The sequence below is a fragment of the Canis aureus genome, chromosome 11 (genome assembly GCF_053574225.1).
Source record: "Canis aureus isolate CA01 chromosome 11, VMU_Caureus_v.1.0, whole genome shotgun sequence".
Classification (NCBI taxonomy): domain Eukaryota; kingdom Metazoa; phylum Chordata; class Mammalia; order Carnivora; family Canidae; genus Canis; species Canis aureus.
Window position 1 is genome coordinate 52,049,605 of NC_135621.1, and position 17,203 is coordinate 52,066,807.

The 17,203-nt window shown below is 56.6% G+C and overlaps 1 protein-coding gene across 7 annotated transcripts in view; it reads left to right on the forward strand.

Moving 5' to 3' along the window:
* Positions 1-17,203, forward strand: part of TTC7A (tetratricopeptide repeat domain 7A) — a 144,069-nt gene that overhangs the window by 119,941 nt on the left and 6,925 nt on the right. For all 7 annotated transcript variants that reach the window (XM_077915291.1, XM_077915293.1, XM_077915296.1 and 4 more), the window contains exons 17-19: positions 2,037-2,134; positions 3,524-3,658; positions 11,122-11,324. In XM_077915291.1, coding sequence (XP_077771417.1) covers positions 2,037-2,134; positions 3,524-3,658; positions 11,122-11,324 — 436 coding nt within the window. The remainder of the gene's footprint in view (positions 1-2,036; positions 2,135-3,523; positions 3,659-11,121; positions 11,325-17,203) is intronic.

Consider the following 17,203-nt stretch of genomic DNA (forward strand, 5'->3'; position numbering starts at 1 on the left):
ACACACTCATCTCTGATACGGGGGCCCAGTGGAGCTCCTCCTGGGTTCCCTAGGTACCTCTCTTGGGGAGCCTCCCATAGCTCCCCACCCAGGGTGGGGCTCAGCCAGGCCGGCTATCTGGAGTCAAATTGCTAGGACCAGAGGGCGCAATCCAATACCCACCTAGCTTTTCCCCAGAAGAGGGGGCATTCCTTCTGAACCTGGAGCCACAGAGCAGAAACTAGGACTTGTGAAATCTGGTTTGGGGCAGCTAAGGACAGGGGCCAGAATCCACAGCCTGAAGGTCGGGCCTACTGGCCCCACCCAGGCACCCCCCTTCCTCTGCTCCACCTGGGCCAGCCCACACCCACCCGTGCAGATGCCATCCTTCATGGAGCCTAGTGTCACCCAGCCACTGGTGCTTCAGCTCAGCCCTCTTGAACTTGGTCTAAGCGCTCATCGTGGACTCTCCTCCCCACCTGGCCACCAATTTCTTCAGGGCAGGAGCCGTGCTATGTGCTGGCCCAGACCCAAGTGGCAGAAGGTTCCTGAGATGGGCTGTTTCTGGAGCCCTAAGAATGTCCCCATCGGGCTGGGAGGGGAGGTAAGACAAGACGCTGCTTGTGCCTGCCCATGTTGCCTCCTGTACTCCTCACAGAAACCTCGTGAGATCGACCTCTCCTGCTTATCACTGCACACAATAAGCATGCTCATTTCAAGATGAGAAAACTAAGAATGACTAAGGAACTTTGCTGAGGGTCACACAGCTGAGGAGGGGTGGCCCATGCCTCTGGCTCTTCGGCGTACCACACTCAGGTGCCCCCCAGGAGTAGAAGAGGATGGGGAGGAAGAGCACCAACCTGGACCCACTGTTTTGTGGATGGCATCCTATAAATGTCTACATGATGGCCATGCACCCACATGCCCAAGCTCAGGCCAGTGTGAGCCTAAGTTCAAATGGAAAGGACTGGGCCCTGGCCTTCTTGGTAGGACCATTGTCTTGGCACTCCTGTGAAGGGAAGAAGCCTCTGGCCCCAGGCTGGGCTTGCCTGCTCTCCTGCCATTTCCACTTTGGCCTTCCTCTAAGCTTCTTCAAGTCAGCAGGTTCAAGGGCAACCCAGAAGTAGGCAGGGCTGTCTGGGGGTGTGTGTGCCCCAAGATGGGCATAACAGGCTGTGCTGCCTTTCTGGGCTGGTAGCTCCTCTACCTCGCACTCTGAGAAAAGAGGAACCTCCCCAGCAGTGTGGGAGCCACAGGGACCTGGGGAATTGGGGCAGGGGAGATGACCATATTTGTTTACCAGCCCCCCCCCCTTTCTGGCTCTTCTGGGGCTTCCTTCCCTGAGGAGTGGGCTGGGAGCATTTCTGGTGGCCCGTGAAGACCAAGCTTTCCTTGGAAGCCAGACTTTGGTGCCTACTATGTGCCTGGCCTCTGCTAGACATAGTGAGGGCAGCAAAAGGTAGCAAAGACCTCCTGTTGGCCTGGGGAAGCTTCTAGCATCATGCACGTCAGAGGAGGGAGAGTTTCTAACCCACATACTGCTGGATCCATGCTGATGGAGGGCAAGGGAGGAGGCAGCGATGAAGGGCACAGGGGCCATGGGAGGCTTTCTGGACGGATGAAGGGCACTGGGCTGAGTTCTAAAGGATGGAGGGTCTGGCTGGACCAAAAGAACAACAGGAACGATGTTGGTGGCAGCAGCAAGAGCAATTATTAGCTGTGGGAACAAAATGTGGTGGCAATAAGGAATAGCGGGGAGACCGATGACCCCGCAGGCACACGGTGGCAGCATGTATGTGTGCACAGCACATACGTGCTGCACATTAACAGCATGTCAGTGTAGCTGCTAGGGTAAGCCAGAATTCTAGAACCCCAAGCCTGAGGTCTGGTCTGTCCTGCCACTCTGGGGGTCTCCATCCTTCCTGGTAGTCCCAGCTTTGGCTCAGTTCCCAGGCCTAAACTCTCAGCCCCAGAGCCTGCCTGCCTGGCACAAGGCCCCCTTCTTCTTCCTGCCAGCCCTCCACCTCACTGGGGCCTGGCCTCCCCTTGCCTTTCAGAGGCCTGGAAAAGGACGGGAGCCTCAGCGAGGGTGTCACACTGAAGAAGCAGAGCGGAATGCACCTGACTCTGCCCGACGCACATGATGCAGACTCCGGTAAGATCATGCCCACGGGCAGCCGTCCATGTGGGCCTGGAGCTCACTCCCCCAGCCTGAGCACGAATGGGGAGGGTGGCACCTGCCCGCCTGGCCAAACCCACCCTGCTCCTTGCCAGCCAGCTGCAGCTCCCGAGCCTTGGTGCTGAGGAGCTGAGGAGCTGCCGTTGGGCATCTTTCTGGGCCCATCTGGCTCTGGGGTGGGAAGCGAGCAGCGGGAGCAGGCAAGGGAGGGGCCCTGCCTCCTGGGCAGGGGTGCCGAGAGAAGAGCCAGGGTGGAGAGCCTGGCTGTGGAGCCCACAAACCGCCTCCCATTAGGCTAAGCCCGAAGCCAGGGTCTCCCACCAAAGCGTCCTTACTAGATGGAGTCAAGTAGAAAGGAAGGAGCTGAGCTTCACCTTACAGCTCTAAGCCCAAAGCGGACTGTTTCAGATGAACACCTCATTAAAGCGGAATGGTGGCAAAGGCACAAGAACCAGTCACGGGAATGGAGCGTGAGGGAGTTGTATTTAGTGGCATGGCTCCTTCTGTCCGCTTCTGTGGACGTGAACCAGGTTCCACCTTGGTTGTCACTAAACTGAAACCATCTGTGGTTTGCCCGTAGGTCTCCTGAGTTTATTGGCACCTTTATTGCCCCGGGGGGGGGGGGGTAGTGCTCGTGTTTCACCTGCCTGTGAGTTATAAATGTCAATGGCTTACATTTCCTGAGCAGGGGCCCATGTCAACCAGCACTGCCATGGATGGAGGGGTGGGGGTTCTCCAGAGGGCACAGGGTCTGGCCTGAGCCGTCACCCAAGCATCCGTCACAGCACAATCTCAAGTGGGACCTTCGTAGAGAGGAAATAATAATAGGCACCTGTGAAAACAGAGCGCAGAAGGGAGAAGAGAAAAACCCTCCAGTTTCACCATCCAGACCTTAATTGTGGCCTTTCAGGCCTTTTTTCCAGGCCTGTATTTCTTTCTTAGAAAAATGTGATCAAACACCTTTTCAGCTTGCTTCTGTTCACCTAACTGTATACCGTGAACATCCTTCTGCATCCATATCCGTGGTTCTGTGTCATTAGTATGACAACTGCAAGGTCTTGTACGATAACTCACTTATTTTGGATCTTTTGAATCACTCCCTATTGTTGGACATTCGGGTTATTTCTGTTTTCAGGATTACAGGCACCTTTGCCAATGTTTAGGACTGTCCTCTTTAGTGATAGGTTCCTAGAAGTGAGCTGGCTGCCCGGTTGCCCCTCCCAAGCTCCTCATCCCAGCGTGGGTGAGGGTACGAGGAGGGCCCTTCCTAGGGCATCTGTGAGCTGTTTCACAGCTGCCCAGAGTGGGGCTGTACAGTCACCGCTCCAGCTGTGTTGCTCAGCACCCTTCCCTCTTGCTCTGCAGGCTCTCGGCGAGCATCATCCATTGCGGCCTCCCGGCTGGAGGAAGCCATGTCAGAGCTCACTGTACCCAGCTCAGTTCTGAAACAAGGCCCCATGCAGCTGTGGACCACACTGGAACAGATCTGGCTCCAGGCTGGTGAGTGTCCCCGGGCCCAGTGACACCCACCCACCTGCAGAGCCATATCCTGCCCTCGAGGAGGGAGTGTGGGGGTGTGAAGACCCCTGACAAGGGCTGCGTAGACTGCAGTACTCGTGGAAAGGCCTGGGGATCAGGAACCTGGAGCTCTAATTCTAGCTGTTCTTTGCTTGGCCCAAGAAAAGTCGTTCAATCTGTTTGGCTGTGGGTTTCCTTCTCCATCAAATGGGGACAGGGCCTGCCTGCCTACCTGGGGGAAGGCTCTGGCAGCAAAGACTAATGTAAGAAGCTTTGAGGAAAGACCACACAGATGCATAGCCTTCTCAGTCCCAAAAGCAGGCCCCATCCTTCCTTGCTCCCCTTCTCCTAGTAAAACTAGCTCAAACCTCAGAGCTCAGAACATAGCTAGAGCAGAAGTGAAATCTGGTGGTGTAGTTCAGTGATGGCAGAGGGCTGGTAACACTGAGGTGGCCATTCAGGTGACGGTCCCTCTTGTTGGGCAGCTGGCCCCGTTGCCACCATGGAGTTTGGGAGTCAGTTACTGTTGGGGAGGCAGAGAGCTCCTGAGATGAGCAAGCGGACGGTGCAAGTCAGAGGCAGAATGTGGTTACCTGAGAATCCAAAGCTTCCCACTGTCTGGATTTCACAGAGGGCCCCATTAGCATGCAGTACTCCCTTATCCTCTCTCCCATAGGTTCTGAATCTGGGGAGAAGAAATTGGACCAGGATGCCTAGGCTAAACAGGGAAGCGTTTTAATAATGCAAACATTGCTACAGTTAGCATTCCAGGGCCCCTCAGGATGCTGGGGATGTGTGAGGGCTGGGCTCCCCGGCCAGCTTGTTGCATCCTAAGTAGGAAGAAGAATATTAAACAAGCCTCCCCTGAGGCCAGGGGCCCCTGTCTTCTTCTTTTTTTTTTTTTTTTAAGATTTTTTTTTTTTTTTCCATGAGAATACACACAGAGAAAGAGAGAGGCAGAGACCCAGGCAGAGGTTAGAAGCAGGCTCCATGCAGGGAGCCCGATATGGGACCCGATCCCGGGTCTCCAGGATCACACCCTGGGCTGAAGGCAGGCACTAAACCGCTGAGCCACCCGGGCTGCACCCCCCACCCCCATCTCCTTCTAAGAACAGAGGGAGCATGGCTCCTGAAGGGTGCACTGGAGCCCCCGCCCCTCCACCTGCCTGGGGGAGAAGGCTGCACCCACCCTGGGCCTCCACTAGCCTCAAGGAGTGTAGCAGTAATGCAGTGATCCATCAGATCCCGGGGTTGGGTGTTGCCTCCCCTGGAGCTCCCAAGGCCTTTATTGTAATGATGCGTTGTCTACTCCATCAGCAAATGAACACATGTTTGCATTTTACAAGCCTGCTTTCCGTTGCTCAGGTATGCTGCTTTACGCTCAGGGTGCTGGTATGTTCTGGTAACTTACTCTAGGAAAACTTAAATCATGGCCTTCCTGAAGCTTGTAATCAGGCTTGGGAATTATCAGTATAAATACATGCCTTTCAGTAATTTGCACATTGGCCTTTCTTCTCTGGACATTATCCTAGATAGTAAGCCCCCAGACAACTCTGAGAACAAATTGTGAATGCTTTGAATGGGGTGCCAGGTAAGGGCAGGGTGGGGTGGCTTTAGGAGACAGGTTTGGGTGTATGTGACCAATCCAAAGTGGCAGTGACTTCTGCAAGATAGACGCTTTGTTGTCCTTCTATAACAGTTCAGAGATGGCGCCCTTGACCGGGATGACAGTTCTGCTCTCCTGGCCCAGGGACCCAGGTTCCTTCCATTCTGAGGGCCCTGCTCTCCATAGGGTTGTCACACTCACCCCTGTGATCCATGACGGCTCTTCATCACGTTCACCTTCCAGGGCATAACCAGGAAGAGTGGGAGAAGGGGGCACCCCCTCCCTCTAGGGACATATTTTTGAAATTTGCATACATCAGTCCCCCTCATGATCCATTGGCCAGAACGTAGGCACATGGCCACACCTAGCTGCAAAGGTCCCTGGGAAATGTCCCTGTCCTGGTTGTCCGTATGCCCCATTAAAAATCAGAGGCTCTGTCGTTATCGCAGAAAAGGAAAAGAGAGTGGGCAACAGCTGCCACAGCCAGAAAGGGACGTAAGAGTGTCCCAGGTTTTCCCTTCTGAGCAGGGGAGGATTCTGGAGCAGTCTGCCCTCCGTAAGCCGTTGGCATCACCAGCAAGCATGTGCCGAGCACTTACCGAATAAAGGGCTGCTGGGACCAAATCACCGAGTCAAAAACATCTCCCTGACCTCACCCCCAACCTGACGGGGTTGGGCTGAGTGTATCTCACCGGCATCCCCACCCTCACCCACCCCATACCGCCTGACGATGCCAGCAGCTGCAGCAAATGTGCAGGGAGGGAAGAACGTCGTCTTTTATTATTTTGAAAGGAGCTCATCCCCCTGCGTTCGTTCAGGATAAACTGCATCCCAGGCTGTTGGGGCAGTAAGGCTCCATCAACATCCCCCCCCCCTTTGGTTGGGGGATGGTATCCTTCCCCTCCCAACTCTTGTCCTCCTCCCTGCCCTCTTCAGGCCTCCGTCCCATTTCAGTCAGATGTGACAAGTATCGGGGGTGGGGGGTAGCTTCCACTTGAGAGATGAGTTACAGAAATGTGGCCTCTTGGGCAGCGGGTCCGTGTGACAGTGGGAGAGGCACAGGGCCTCACAGATGCTCCTGGATCCTGCATGCGTGTCGGAGGTGCCTTTTGGAAGAGCAGGATGGCCCACCTCCCTCCCTCACTGCAGCTCCTGTCTCTGGGAGCTAATGTTGTGCTAGATGGAGGGACATGGATGTAGGGGACAGTTCCCCTCCCGGGGACTCACAGGCGGCCGTGGGCTTTCCCTTGGTCAGGGAAAGTTGGCCCGAGTCTCAGCTCCCAAACAGCAGATTCACAGTGTCTGGGCACTGGGCACGGAGCTCCAGCTGCTAGATGGATGGATGCGTCAAGCAAGAGCCAGTGCCCCCACTGGTCCAGGCTGAATCTATGCCCAGAGCCCCTGGTGCGATGGGCAGAGCAGAACTTGCCCAAGGCTTCTCAGCAGGGGGACCGTCCTCAGGAGGCCCTGGGCACCCGGAGGTACAAGCTACCCCAGCTGTGAGCTGGGCAGACCCAGGGCTGGGGCGAGGTGGCCAGGCTCTATCTGAAGATCATCTTCGTTATAAAGTTACAGTCAAGGGAGGGGCGCCTGCGTGACTCAGTGAGTTAAAGCATCTGACTCTTGATCAGGTCCTGATCTCAGGGTCTTGAGATCGAGCTCCTATGGGCTCCGTGCTGGGCGTGGAGCCTGCTTAGGGTTCTCTGTCTCCCTCTGCTTCCCCCTCCCCAAAATGTCAGTCAAAGGGGAAGCTCTGCCCTACTGGTGGTCCCGCATGTTTCTCTTCTGCTTCGGTTCCCTCATTTCTCATCCCTTTCTTTCTTTATCTTCTCTCATGCTCCCCTCTTCCCAGCTCCCCACTGTTCTCCCTCCTGCCTTCTGTGCCTTCTTCCCACGTCCCCTCTTCCCTTGCTCTGGCTTTTTCTTCTTCCCTCCTGTGCCGGCACCCCCTCCTCCCTGCTGCCGAGTCAGTGAGGAGAGCACTCAGGGACAGGAAGTGGGAGCCAGCCAGGCCCTGCAGCCATGCCCTCCCTGACTCGTGCCAGGTCCCTGGGGTGGAGGGTCTCAGACCACCTGCACAACGCCATTAGACCTTTGGATTCCTTTCATTACTCTCTGGGATCCTTGGCTGGCTCTCTCACCCGTCCCTTGTCTGCCTCCCTCCCTTCCCCTTTATCCTGGGTATCCATAGGTCCTGAAGGCCTGCTCCATGGGGAGGACGCTGGTTTCCTTTAGGGGCAGCTTTGGTGATCCCCTCTGGGGTTCAAAGCTAGCTAAGGGCCTAACCTTAGCTTCTTTCCTGAGCTGCTCCTCGAGGCATCTCTGCCTTTAGCCTGGGTGGCCCTCCTTTCCTTGGTCTCACAGTGAGTCTCTGGGAAGCACCTCTCACGTGAGGAGGCCCCTGAAAGGCCTTAGACTCGACCCTGAGCCACCCTCACCCTGTTCATCAACTCAGGAGGAGCCCCGGGACCAGGCCCTCCCTGCAAAGAGGGTGTGCAAATAGCCCGCGAAGAGTGAGTTCATCCCCCAACCTGGGGGCGGGTGGGGCTTGGCTCCAGCAGAGAGACTGGAACCAGCTCTGGGTGCAGGGTTAGATCAGGATGCCTCAGAAAAAAATAATAAAAGGGACTGTTGCAAAGCTCCAGGGAACAGATGTTTTCCATTTGGAGCCTGCCGAGAGAAGCACAGAGGGGGGCGGGTGGAGAGAGATGGACAGAAGAGGGAGAAAAGCTGAGATAGGGAGGCAGGAGGGGAGGTCAGGGGTAGGCAGAGAGGAAGATGAGAGAAGTGGGGAAATGAAGAGGGAGAGGGAGAAACAGCTGAGGGGATGGTAGAGGGGCCCTCGACACTGGGGACAGCAAGCTGTTTGCTGGGGTGGTGGCCTGGAGTGAGAATTGAGGCAAAGACCAGTAACAGCGAGTGTTCCTCCAGGGAGGCCAGGGGAGGCCGGGGAGGCCGGGATGGGTGGGTGCCTCAGGGCCCTGGCAGTCAAGGCCGGGAGGTTGAGAAATCAGGGCAGTGGACGGGCATGGTGCCACCGGCAGCTCCTGCGGCAGCCGAGGCTGGCCAGCTGGGGAGCACCATGTTTGGTAAAGCAGTTGCCCAGGGACGCCAAGGCTGGGAAGAAGGGGTGCCCCGCAGCCCCCAGACCTGTGGGCCGGTCTGCAGGTCAAAGGCCCTGCCCTGGAGGCCGAGCATGCCAGGGACTGTGTGCGAGGCGGCCAGGAGCCCTCAGGGGACCTCACTTCTCTGGCTCTGTTCTGTGTCATCTGGTTTCCTGCCTAACTGGTAATGAAGTCCATCGGACCAAAGCAGCCCTACCTATTTTTCAGGGCATGTTCTCTGGTGTGTGGCCAGCCCGACAGGGCCCGGGGCCCCAAGGCAAGAGAGAGGTGGGGATCCCTGTAATTGAAATCTGTTGATATGAAAGCACTGGGAGGAGTCCCCAAGGGAGAGACCAAAATCAGCCTCCAGAGACAGGGACTCAGAAGACAGGCCGGCAAGCTGTAAACAGCTTAATGAGCCACGGCAGGAGCAGGCAGGCCGGTGGGCCAGGCCTGGGGCAGGCCTGCTGGGCAAGGGCCCGGGGAGTGGAGGGCCTGTGCTCAGATGTAGTAGAGGAAGCAGCCCTGCCGGGCCCCCAGCACTCACACCACACACTTCCTTCTGCTTCTCCCCTCACCTCCGGTGACCCTGGGGAGTAGGATCTCAGTGGAGTCCAGCCTTCCAGGTCGCCACAGCCTCCCTTCTCTGTCAGTCCAGCCGTCCCTGCACCTTCAGGCCCCGGCTCAAATGTTGCCTCCTCCAGGAAGTCTTCCCTGACCACACCAGCACAGCTGACCCGACCCCTTCTAAGTGCTCCGAGCTTTCAAAATTAGCGCCTGTCCCTCCATTGCCTCGGCGCCCTCCAGCAGTTTGGTTGCTCAGCTGTCCCAGATCCCCCTTCTTTCCCCCACCTCTGCTCTTTCTCCTCCTGGGAGGGCCAGGCACATGGTCAGTACTCAGTCGTTGCACACCGGATGCTCAGTTATGAAGGCAGCCTGCTCAGAGCCCCTGGCAGCAGTTCCAGAAGGGAACACAACAGCAGAGCAGAGGAGAGCCTAGGCCAAGCTAGACAAACCCCTGAGCTCGGGCCAGCCCTCCCTGCAAGACCCTGGCTCCAAGCCCGCCCTTCCTGGCCTCACCTTCCCGAGCTTTCTGCCTTGGGACTGTGCCGTTCAGGCTGTCTATGGGGCAAGTGCCTGCATTTCTCTCTAGCCTATCATGGGGGCCTGGCTCCTCTGTTTACTTAATTCTTTCAAATTCTGGTCTCCTCTAGAGAAAAAGAGTTCCCTTGCTCTAAAAGGCCTCGGTAGTATTAAAAGGATGTGGCAAGCTACTTGATTACACAATGAACCTTAGGCAACATTCATGCGGACTACCCCAGGCGCCGAGTGCTGCAGGCAAGGCCTTGGGCTTCCTTCCTGCTGCCTGTTGGAACAGGAAGACGAAGACATGATGCCTGGGTCCGGGTTTTCCATCTCTTTCTGGGAGCTTCTTTTGGGATGTCTGTCATCCACCCCGCCCTAGACCTAACCTGAATTAGTGTAACCTCAGCCCTTGGCCTGTGCTAGGAACAGCTCTTGGCAGAGTCACAAGCCAGGCTCTGCGTGCCCTTCTGTGCTCCCATCTGTGCGCGGGCACCAGGGAGGGGCAGCCGAGCCCGGGGCTGCCAGGAGCGGGAGGCTGAGTGGGCCATGGGGCCGAGCCTCGAGCCCAGCCAACCTACTTCTAAAAGTACTTGCTGGGGGTGTGTACCCGTGCATCGTGGATCTGAAATGTGCCTTTTTTTTTTTTTTTTTTTAAGATTTTACTTATTTATTCATGAGACAGGGAGAGAGGCAGAGACACAGGCAGAGGGAAAAGCAGGCTCCATGCAGGGAGCCTGATGTGGGACTCGATCCCGGGTCTCCAGGATCACACCCTGGGCTGAGGGCAGGGGCCTAACCACTGAGCCACCCGGGCTCCCTGAAATGTGTCTTTATGTGGACTGGCCTGGGATCGGAGATGGCCCCGTTTTCCACTGATCTGGGGGAGAAGGCAAACTGGTTGTGGGACAGATCTTTCCAGCTTGTTGGTGAAAGGTGTGGGCATCCCGTATTCCATCAGTGCAGCAAAAGCCCTGGGCTTCGGAGGGAGGCCGGAGCTGCTGGGAGCCCAGTGCGGCCTTGCCCCTTGCCACGGAGGGACTGGTCTGTTAGCAGCAGTGCGCACGAGAGCACCTGCTGGGAGGAGTAAGTGAGAGAAGACACTTGGCAGAAGCAGGCCTTGGCCCACGGTCAGTCCCAGGAGCGTGGGCCGTGCGGGAGTGCACACCTGCCTCACCCTGATCAGCCTCCACCCGAGCCCCCAGACTCGTGGTCTTCGTGTGGAGAGACACTGCACAAAGCCACCTGACCTTGCCGGACACCGCCCGTGCCCCCACTGCCAGGCTTGGAAGTCAGACAGCCAGATGCACACCCCCACTCCACAACCGCTTCTCCCCGTGGCCTTAGGCAACTTCCCTACCCTCTCTGTGCCCAGTGTCGTCCTTCCTGAAGGGGGGTAATAAAAGTGCTTGTTCTATAGGCTTTAGTGAGTGTCGGCGGAGGCGGTCTGTGTGGGGCGGGTAGCACGGTGCCTGACCCCGAGTGAGCGCTCAGAAACCATTCCCTGCTGTTGCCCCCACGGTCCAGGGCCAGCCCGGCCCGTCACCTAAGACCCTCGAACTCTGGGGGCTGATGGTCAGATACGGGGACAGGACCTCTGCCTTTGACTTTTCCTGCCACTGTCACCTCCCTCTGTCCTTCTGGTTTCGCAGCTGAGCTGTTCATGGAGCAGCGACACCTCAAGGAAGCAGGTTTCTGCATCCAGGAGGCGGCAGGCCTCTTTCCCACCTCGCACTCGGTACTCTACATGCGGGGCCGGCTGGCCGAGATGAAGGGCAGTCTGGAGGAGGCCAAGCAGCTGTACAAGGAGGCGCTCACAGTGAACCCCGACGGTGTACGCATCATGCACAGCCTGGTGAGTCAGTCCCCCACCCTTGGAAAAGGCCTCAGGGCCCTCCTCCCCTCTCCCCCTCCACTGTCTGCGTCCCCTGGTGTTGGGGGGGAGGTGGCTTCCTCCCTGCTCTGTTGGGAGACACAACTGGCTGGCCACTCTCCTTCAATCAGAGCCTGCCTGAGTTGATGAAAAAATCTAGGATGAGTTGATAATTCTTTGTGACTTCCTTTTTGCTCTAAACTTCTATAAAGCAGTATAACCCCAAAGGGAATCCTCATCAGATCCTTGCCCTGGACACTCTAGGCAAAATGCTCTGCTTTCTGGGAGTCCCCAGGCCCTCCGTGATCACCGGGCTACCTCTCCCACTTCGGAGGAGCTCCATGCCTCTTTGGTGGCATTCTGGGGATGTCTGGAGCTGGGCTGTCATGTCAGGCCTGACTCGAGCACACATGGAAAATGGCCCCTGGGGGCGGTGGAGGGGAAGAGGGCCCGGCAGCCCCCAGTCCAGGAACATGGCACTCAGGTAGGTGCCCAGGGCTCAGCAGCTTTCTATGGGAATGTCTGGAGGCTGGGAGCAGGATGCTGGTGTTCTTGGCTTGGCCTTGCCATTCTCTTTCTGGGCGATCGTGCGCAAGTCGGTGCTTTTCTCTGAACCTTGGTTTTACTTATCTGTGCAATGGGGATCCTCTGGCGCAGGAAACATTTATTGAGTACCTGCTCTGACAGCTGGCGTAGTAGACCCGTAGGGATAACCATTTTTTCCCTTCCTTCCTTAGCTACTTTTACTTTTTTATTTTTTTCCCTAGCTACTTTCAGAGAGCAAGTCATCAGGAGAAATGTAATGATCTGAAAGTGTACAGGCCTGCATAGGCACAGTGGTTTTTGAAGTATAATTTAGCACACCATCAGCAACACGGTCTTCCCCTGTCAGGGTGCAGGTTCCACCTCAGACTTCCCCTTTTGAGAGTTCTTTGAGGGGAGTGGCCACGAGGGCGTCACTGACATCTGCCACATGTAGAACCCAGAGGGATCAGAATGACTCCAGATGGCTGGAGGGTTATCATTGCCAAAAGGGGTCTGATTCCTTCATAAGGAGAAGCCACCGGGAGTTCGATTTCTGCTCAGTGTCAGGAAAAACTGTATAGCTCTCAGAATAGTACAAACCCAGGAGTCGTCTGGTGAGGACGCTGCCAAGAGAATGGAAACACTACTTGGGGGGAGGAGCTGGACCAGGTCATCTTTATAAGGTCCTCCCGAGAGCCCCCCAAAACAAATGAGAGCCTCCCAGCTATTATTCCTGCTGCCCGATCCCTAAAAGGATTTCTCCCTTGGGCCCATGTGAATGTTCTGCGCCAGCTGAAGACAGCCCACGCGGTGACGTCACACCCTGGCCCACGTTCCCCTCCACATGGCTCTGTGTTGCCTTGCAGTCTGCTCAGCAAATGTTTGTTTTTTGCAAGGCACATCCTCCTTCCTCCCGCAATTCAGACATTAGCTCCTGTGATAAATGCCTCCCTGGAGGTCACATCCAGAAACTTGATTAGGGTGGCTGGGAGGGAGGAAGTGGGCTGTGTCGTTAGGCCTGCAGCCAGGCAGAGATGTCTGCCTTCTGCGCTCGGGGCTCGGGGTCTGCTGTCTCAGTCCCTAAAACCCGATGAAGTCCAATAACAGGTACAACTTTGAAGTCACAGTGTACCATTTTTCATTTACGCTCGTTATTGTTTGTAGCTCTTTTCCTGAAATTGAAGCCAGTTCCAAGGGTGGGTTTCCATGGTAACCGAAGAGCGGCCCAGAGTGGCTCCCTACAGATGTTTCTGAAATGGTCCCTTTTCTCTTCCCTGGGGTGCCCTGCCGATGTGATGGAATGAGAGCGAGTCAGAGCCAGGCCTGCCCACTGTTAAAGTTACAGGCCAGCAGAGGGGCAGTCTGCTCTGGCGTGGGCAGCCCGTTCGCTTTCCACATGCTCTGTTCCTGCCAGCATCCCACACATATGCATGAGGAATAGCAAATTTCAAGTCTGGAGAAGATTTACGAAGCACTCTTCTCCCAAAGACACAGGAACACTTTGGCACGTTGTTCTCCAGTATTCCCTAATGTAAGTGCCTTCCCTGGGCTGGCTTTAGGCTCAGGACATCTGGGATCTCATCCTGGCTCTGGCTCTAATTCACTCAGGTGATTTAGGAAAAGGCACGCATAACTTCCACGTTCCTGACATCTCCTTCGGTAGATGAATAATAATCTTCATCATTCCTAGACCAGTTCTAATCAAATGAGGTGACGCACGTGAAGGTGCTTCTAGAGGTCTGCAGTGCAACATGAGAGAAGGCAAAACAGCATATACGCCCCTACTCTCCAGGCCCTCACCCATGACAGACGTTGCTAATCCATCAGAGCACTTCTCACTGAGTGCCTCTGTGACCTTGGGCTCTTTTCCACGATGGTACAACATGAGGGGAGCCACGACCTGGCTGTCTAAGTCAACTTGGCATTTATGTAAGGGATTCATTGTAAAAATGGTAAAGAATGAGATACATTAGTTGTCTCAGCCTTTGTCAACTCTGGAGGTTGGTGCATCCTTGGAGAGTTATCCAGAGAAAGGAACGTGGAGTATCCGTCCCCACCCCTGCCATGCGGTCATTGCCAAGGCAGGTTCCCAAGGAGGACATCCTGGCCATGCCACACCACTGCAGTTCTGTGAAGACATTGGCCTCTGATAGGTGCCAGGAGAGAAGAGGTACCCCTCCCCTGAGAGCACGGCCACCCAGCCTGTGCTAGGAGAGCTATGGATCCCTCAGGGAGCTGTGTGGGTGCCAAGATCAGCCTTACAATCCTTAGGGCAGGATCATCAAACACCAGAAGGCCAGGAACTGTGTGCATGGGATGGGAGATTTAGGGAGAGGCCAGAGAAAGAAAGCCTCTGGGAGTGAAAAGCTACTGCTTTTAGGAGGCTGTGTTCAGGCATTTCTAAGAAAATGAACTCTGGCCCAGAAGCAGGTTCTCTCCTCTCCTGGTCCTACTGTCCTCCCTGCCCTGGCTGTGAGGGGAGGCGTTTCCATGCTTCAGGCTCCATCCTGGGCTCAGCTCAGGCTTTTCCACCCAGCAGGCAGGCAGGAGACACCAGCTTAGTCGTGCTCTGCCAGGGAAGAGTCTCTCCACTGTGCCACCGCAGTGCCCCCAGAGGAGTCCGTGCCATCAAGCCCTGGCCCGGCGGCTGCCCCCTCTGGGACAGCCAGCTTGCTTCAGGAGACGGCCAGGTGCAGAAAGAAAAGGCCGTGCTCTCTGCAGATGGAAATTCCCAGTGAAATCTCAGGAGCAGGTCCTGACCGTCTTTGCCAGCTCGGTCTTGGCCTCCCTTCCAGTGGCCAGAAACCCTGTGCACTCAGCCTGGGTGCTCAGCACTTAATCTATGCGCTAAAGAATCTCGTTAAGAGGGGGACCCTGAACTCTACTTGCCTCCCCTGAGGAAACAAGAGAAAGGAAGCAGGGCCCTTCCCGAGATCAGCAGAGGAGTTGGCCCCCAGGTGACACTTTGTCAGAGAGGGCTCCATGGGCTTGGTGGAGAAGAGTCAGAGGCAGCCTGCACCCCATCTCTCTCTGAGCCTGTCTCTGCCCCGCCACTCGCCAGGAGGCTCTCTGCATCTCCGAGGGAACAGGGGTGCCTGGGGAAGGCAGGAACCCAGGAGGGCTGTGAGGTCACCTGACTTTAATGGTAGGAGGGCCCCTAGCCCTGGCCATGGACAGACTCGTTCCTCCCGCCCATCCTTTGGCTGAGCCATGAGTGGACAGGCACGCTGCCTCCCTGCCACCTGCGTTTGTGGGCAGTACCCCACCCTGCTCTCCCAAGACAGACTCTGGGGTTTCCTGGCACCCCTCTGGCCAGGCTTTCCTGGTCCTCACTGGCCCCTGCCTGTGGTCATGCTTCCTTCTTGGGACAGAGTTCCAGGCTTCTATTGCCCTGGTCCCCCAGAACCCTCTCCTCCTCCATGGGCACCCCAGCAGAAGAGGGAAACTGCCCTAAATGAACTTTGACTCCTGTGATGTAATTTCTGGAGTTGTAATGTCTGAGGCAGTCCTGGCCTTGTGACCTCACCTCTTCTTTCTCCAGATGCTCTGGGAAGGACAGGAAGACAGTGTGTTTCTGTCATCCGTGGTCCTGGTGAGAGAATGGCAATGAATGAGTTCCCTGCATTCATTCCCTTTCACTCCCAGCGTGGGGCTTGCTGTCTCATCCCTCAAGTAGGTTTGGGGTTTCGGGGGCACAGCCATAGCATGTGGCCAGCCCAAATTGTCCCCAGAACCTCTGGTCCCTCTTTCCCCAGGCTGGGGCTTGCCACAGCATCCTCCACGTCCCACCAGCTCCCCATCACCATCCCTGCCTCTCCCCAAGGTGGGGCCCGAGTCAGCCAGGACCAGGGCTTTGCACCACCCAGCCCTGAGGCTCTGGGTTGGGCCTTTTGCAGGTGCTCCAGGAATCTAACCGCAGGCTCTGCTCTCTAAGGCCAAACAGGTCAACTCTGGTGGCAGGGAGCTCCCGAAGTTCCCCTCCCCTGACAGGCCCCATCCCCCACCCTGGAGGGCAGGACTAGGACCGCCAGCCCTGCCAGCCTGAGTGTTCTGGGGTTCTTAGAGATTACTTCCCTTCACTGGCTCAGTTTTCACTTCTGTCTAATGGGCATAATAATTTCGGCCCTTGTGACCTCAAGGGGAGGATCTTAGTGCTCAGATGATCTCAGCGCCGTGAAAAGATAAATCAATACCCGGCATTTTTGTCAGCATTCATGTGGAAGACGTGGTGGCACGTGGCCTAAACCTGAGCCCCACCTTTGGCCAGGCTACTCGTGCTGTGGGGCAGGGGTCACTGGCCCAAATTTCCCCAGGCTGCCTGGTGGTCCAGGGTGCCAGCAGGGTACTAGGGAGGGAGGGAGGGGAAGAGTGCTGGGCAGGGACCAGGGGCTCCAGGGCTGCCTATAGGTTGCCTCTGGGGCTGGTTGGCTGGGATGGTTTTTGAGCCCCAGTATCAGAGCCAGCTTGTGTCTGGAGGTTGTGTCACAGCCTTTGGTTCTAACTGAGCTGGACCTGAACCCTGCTTTGCCTATACTCACTGCTCCACCTTGACCAAACCCCTCAATCTCTTGGCACCTCAGCGTCCTCATCTGGGAAATGGTAGTCACCATGCCAAGCCCTAGATCTCGGGTTAAAATGAGGTTAACCAGTTCTGTAAGTTAACGGCCAGTAGTTGGGGTTACTTTTACCTTTCCATTTGGAAGCTGAGCTCCCAGGCCAGGCTTGGACGCTCTTGGTTTGCAGAAGGAGGCAGAGGCCCAGAGCCAAGCCCCAGAGATTCAGTACAGCAGAGCCTCCCGGTCCTCACCGAGCCCATCAGGCGACTCCGGCCAAGGCAGAGATGTGCTGGACACCGGCCCCAGGCACCCTGTGGCTGGGACAAGAGCATCCCCAGGGCAAGGCCAGGCCAACCTGAGCTGGGTGCAGGGGAAGCCTGTTCAGGAGGCTGGAGTCTGAGGTGAGAGCCAGAGCCATTTCACGGCTGGTCTCTTCAGCCAAAGGGCCCTGCTGGGGATCTGAGGCTGCTGGGGAAGAGGAGGGAAGGCCAGGTTCTGGGGAGGCCCCACACGGCCTTCCACTCTGGCCTCTGTCAGGCCAGGCTGGTTCAGCCTCTGCTTCCTGACCTTAAGGACAAAAGGTGTCCTGAGCAGCTGAAGAGTGAAACCCAGTGCTTGGCCCTCAGAAGCTTCCCTGCGAGCACACGTTGCAGCAGGGCTTCTGGTTCCCGGGGCCCGACGTGCCAGGGTCTCGGGCTCCGCACCTGCTCCCTCCTGTCGGCTTCCTGCGCTACGGCAGGTGGCCTAGGGGGTGCAGGCGGCCGGAAGCCACAGGAAGCC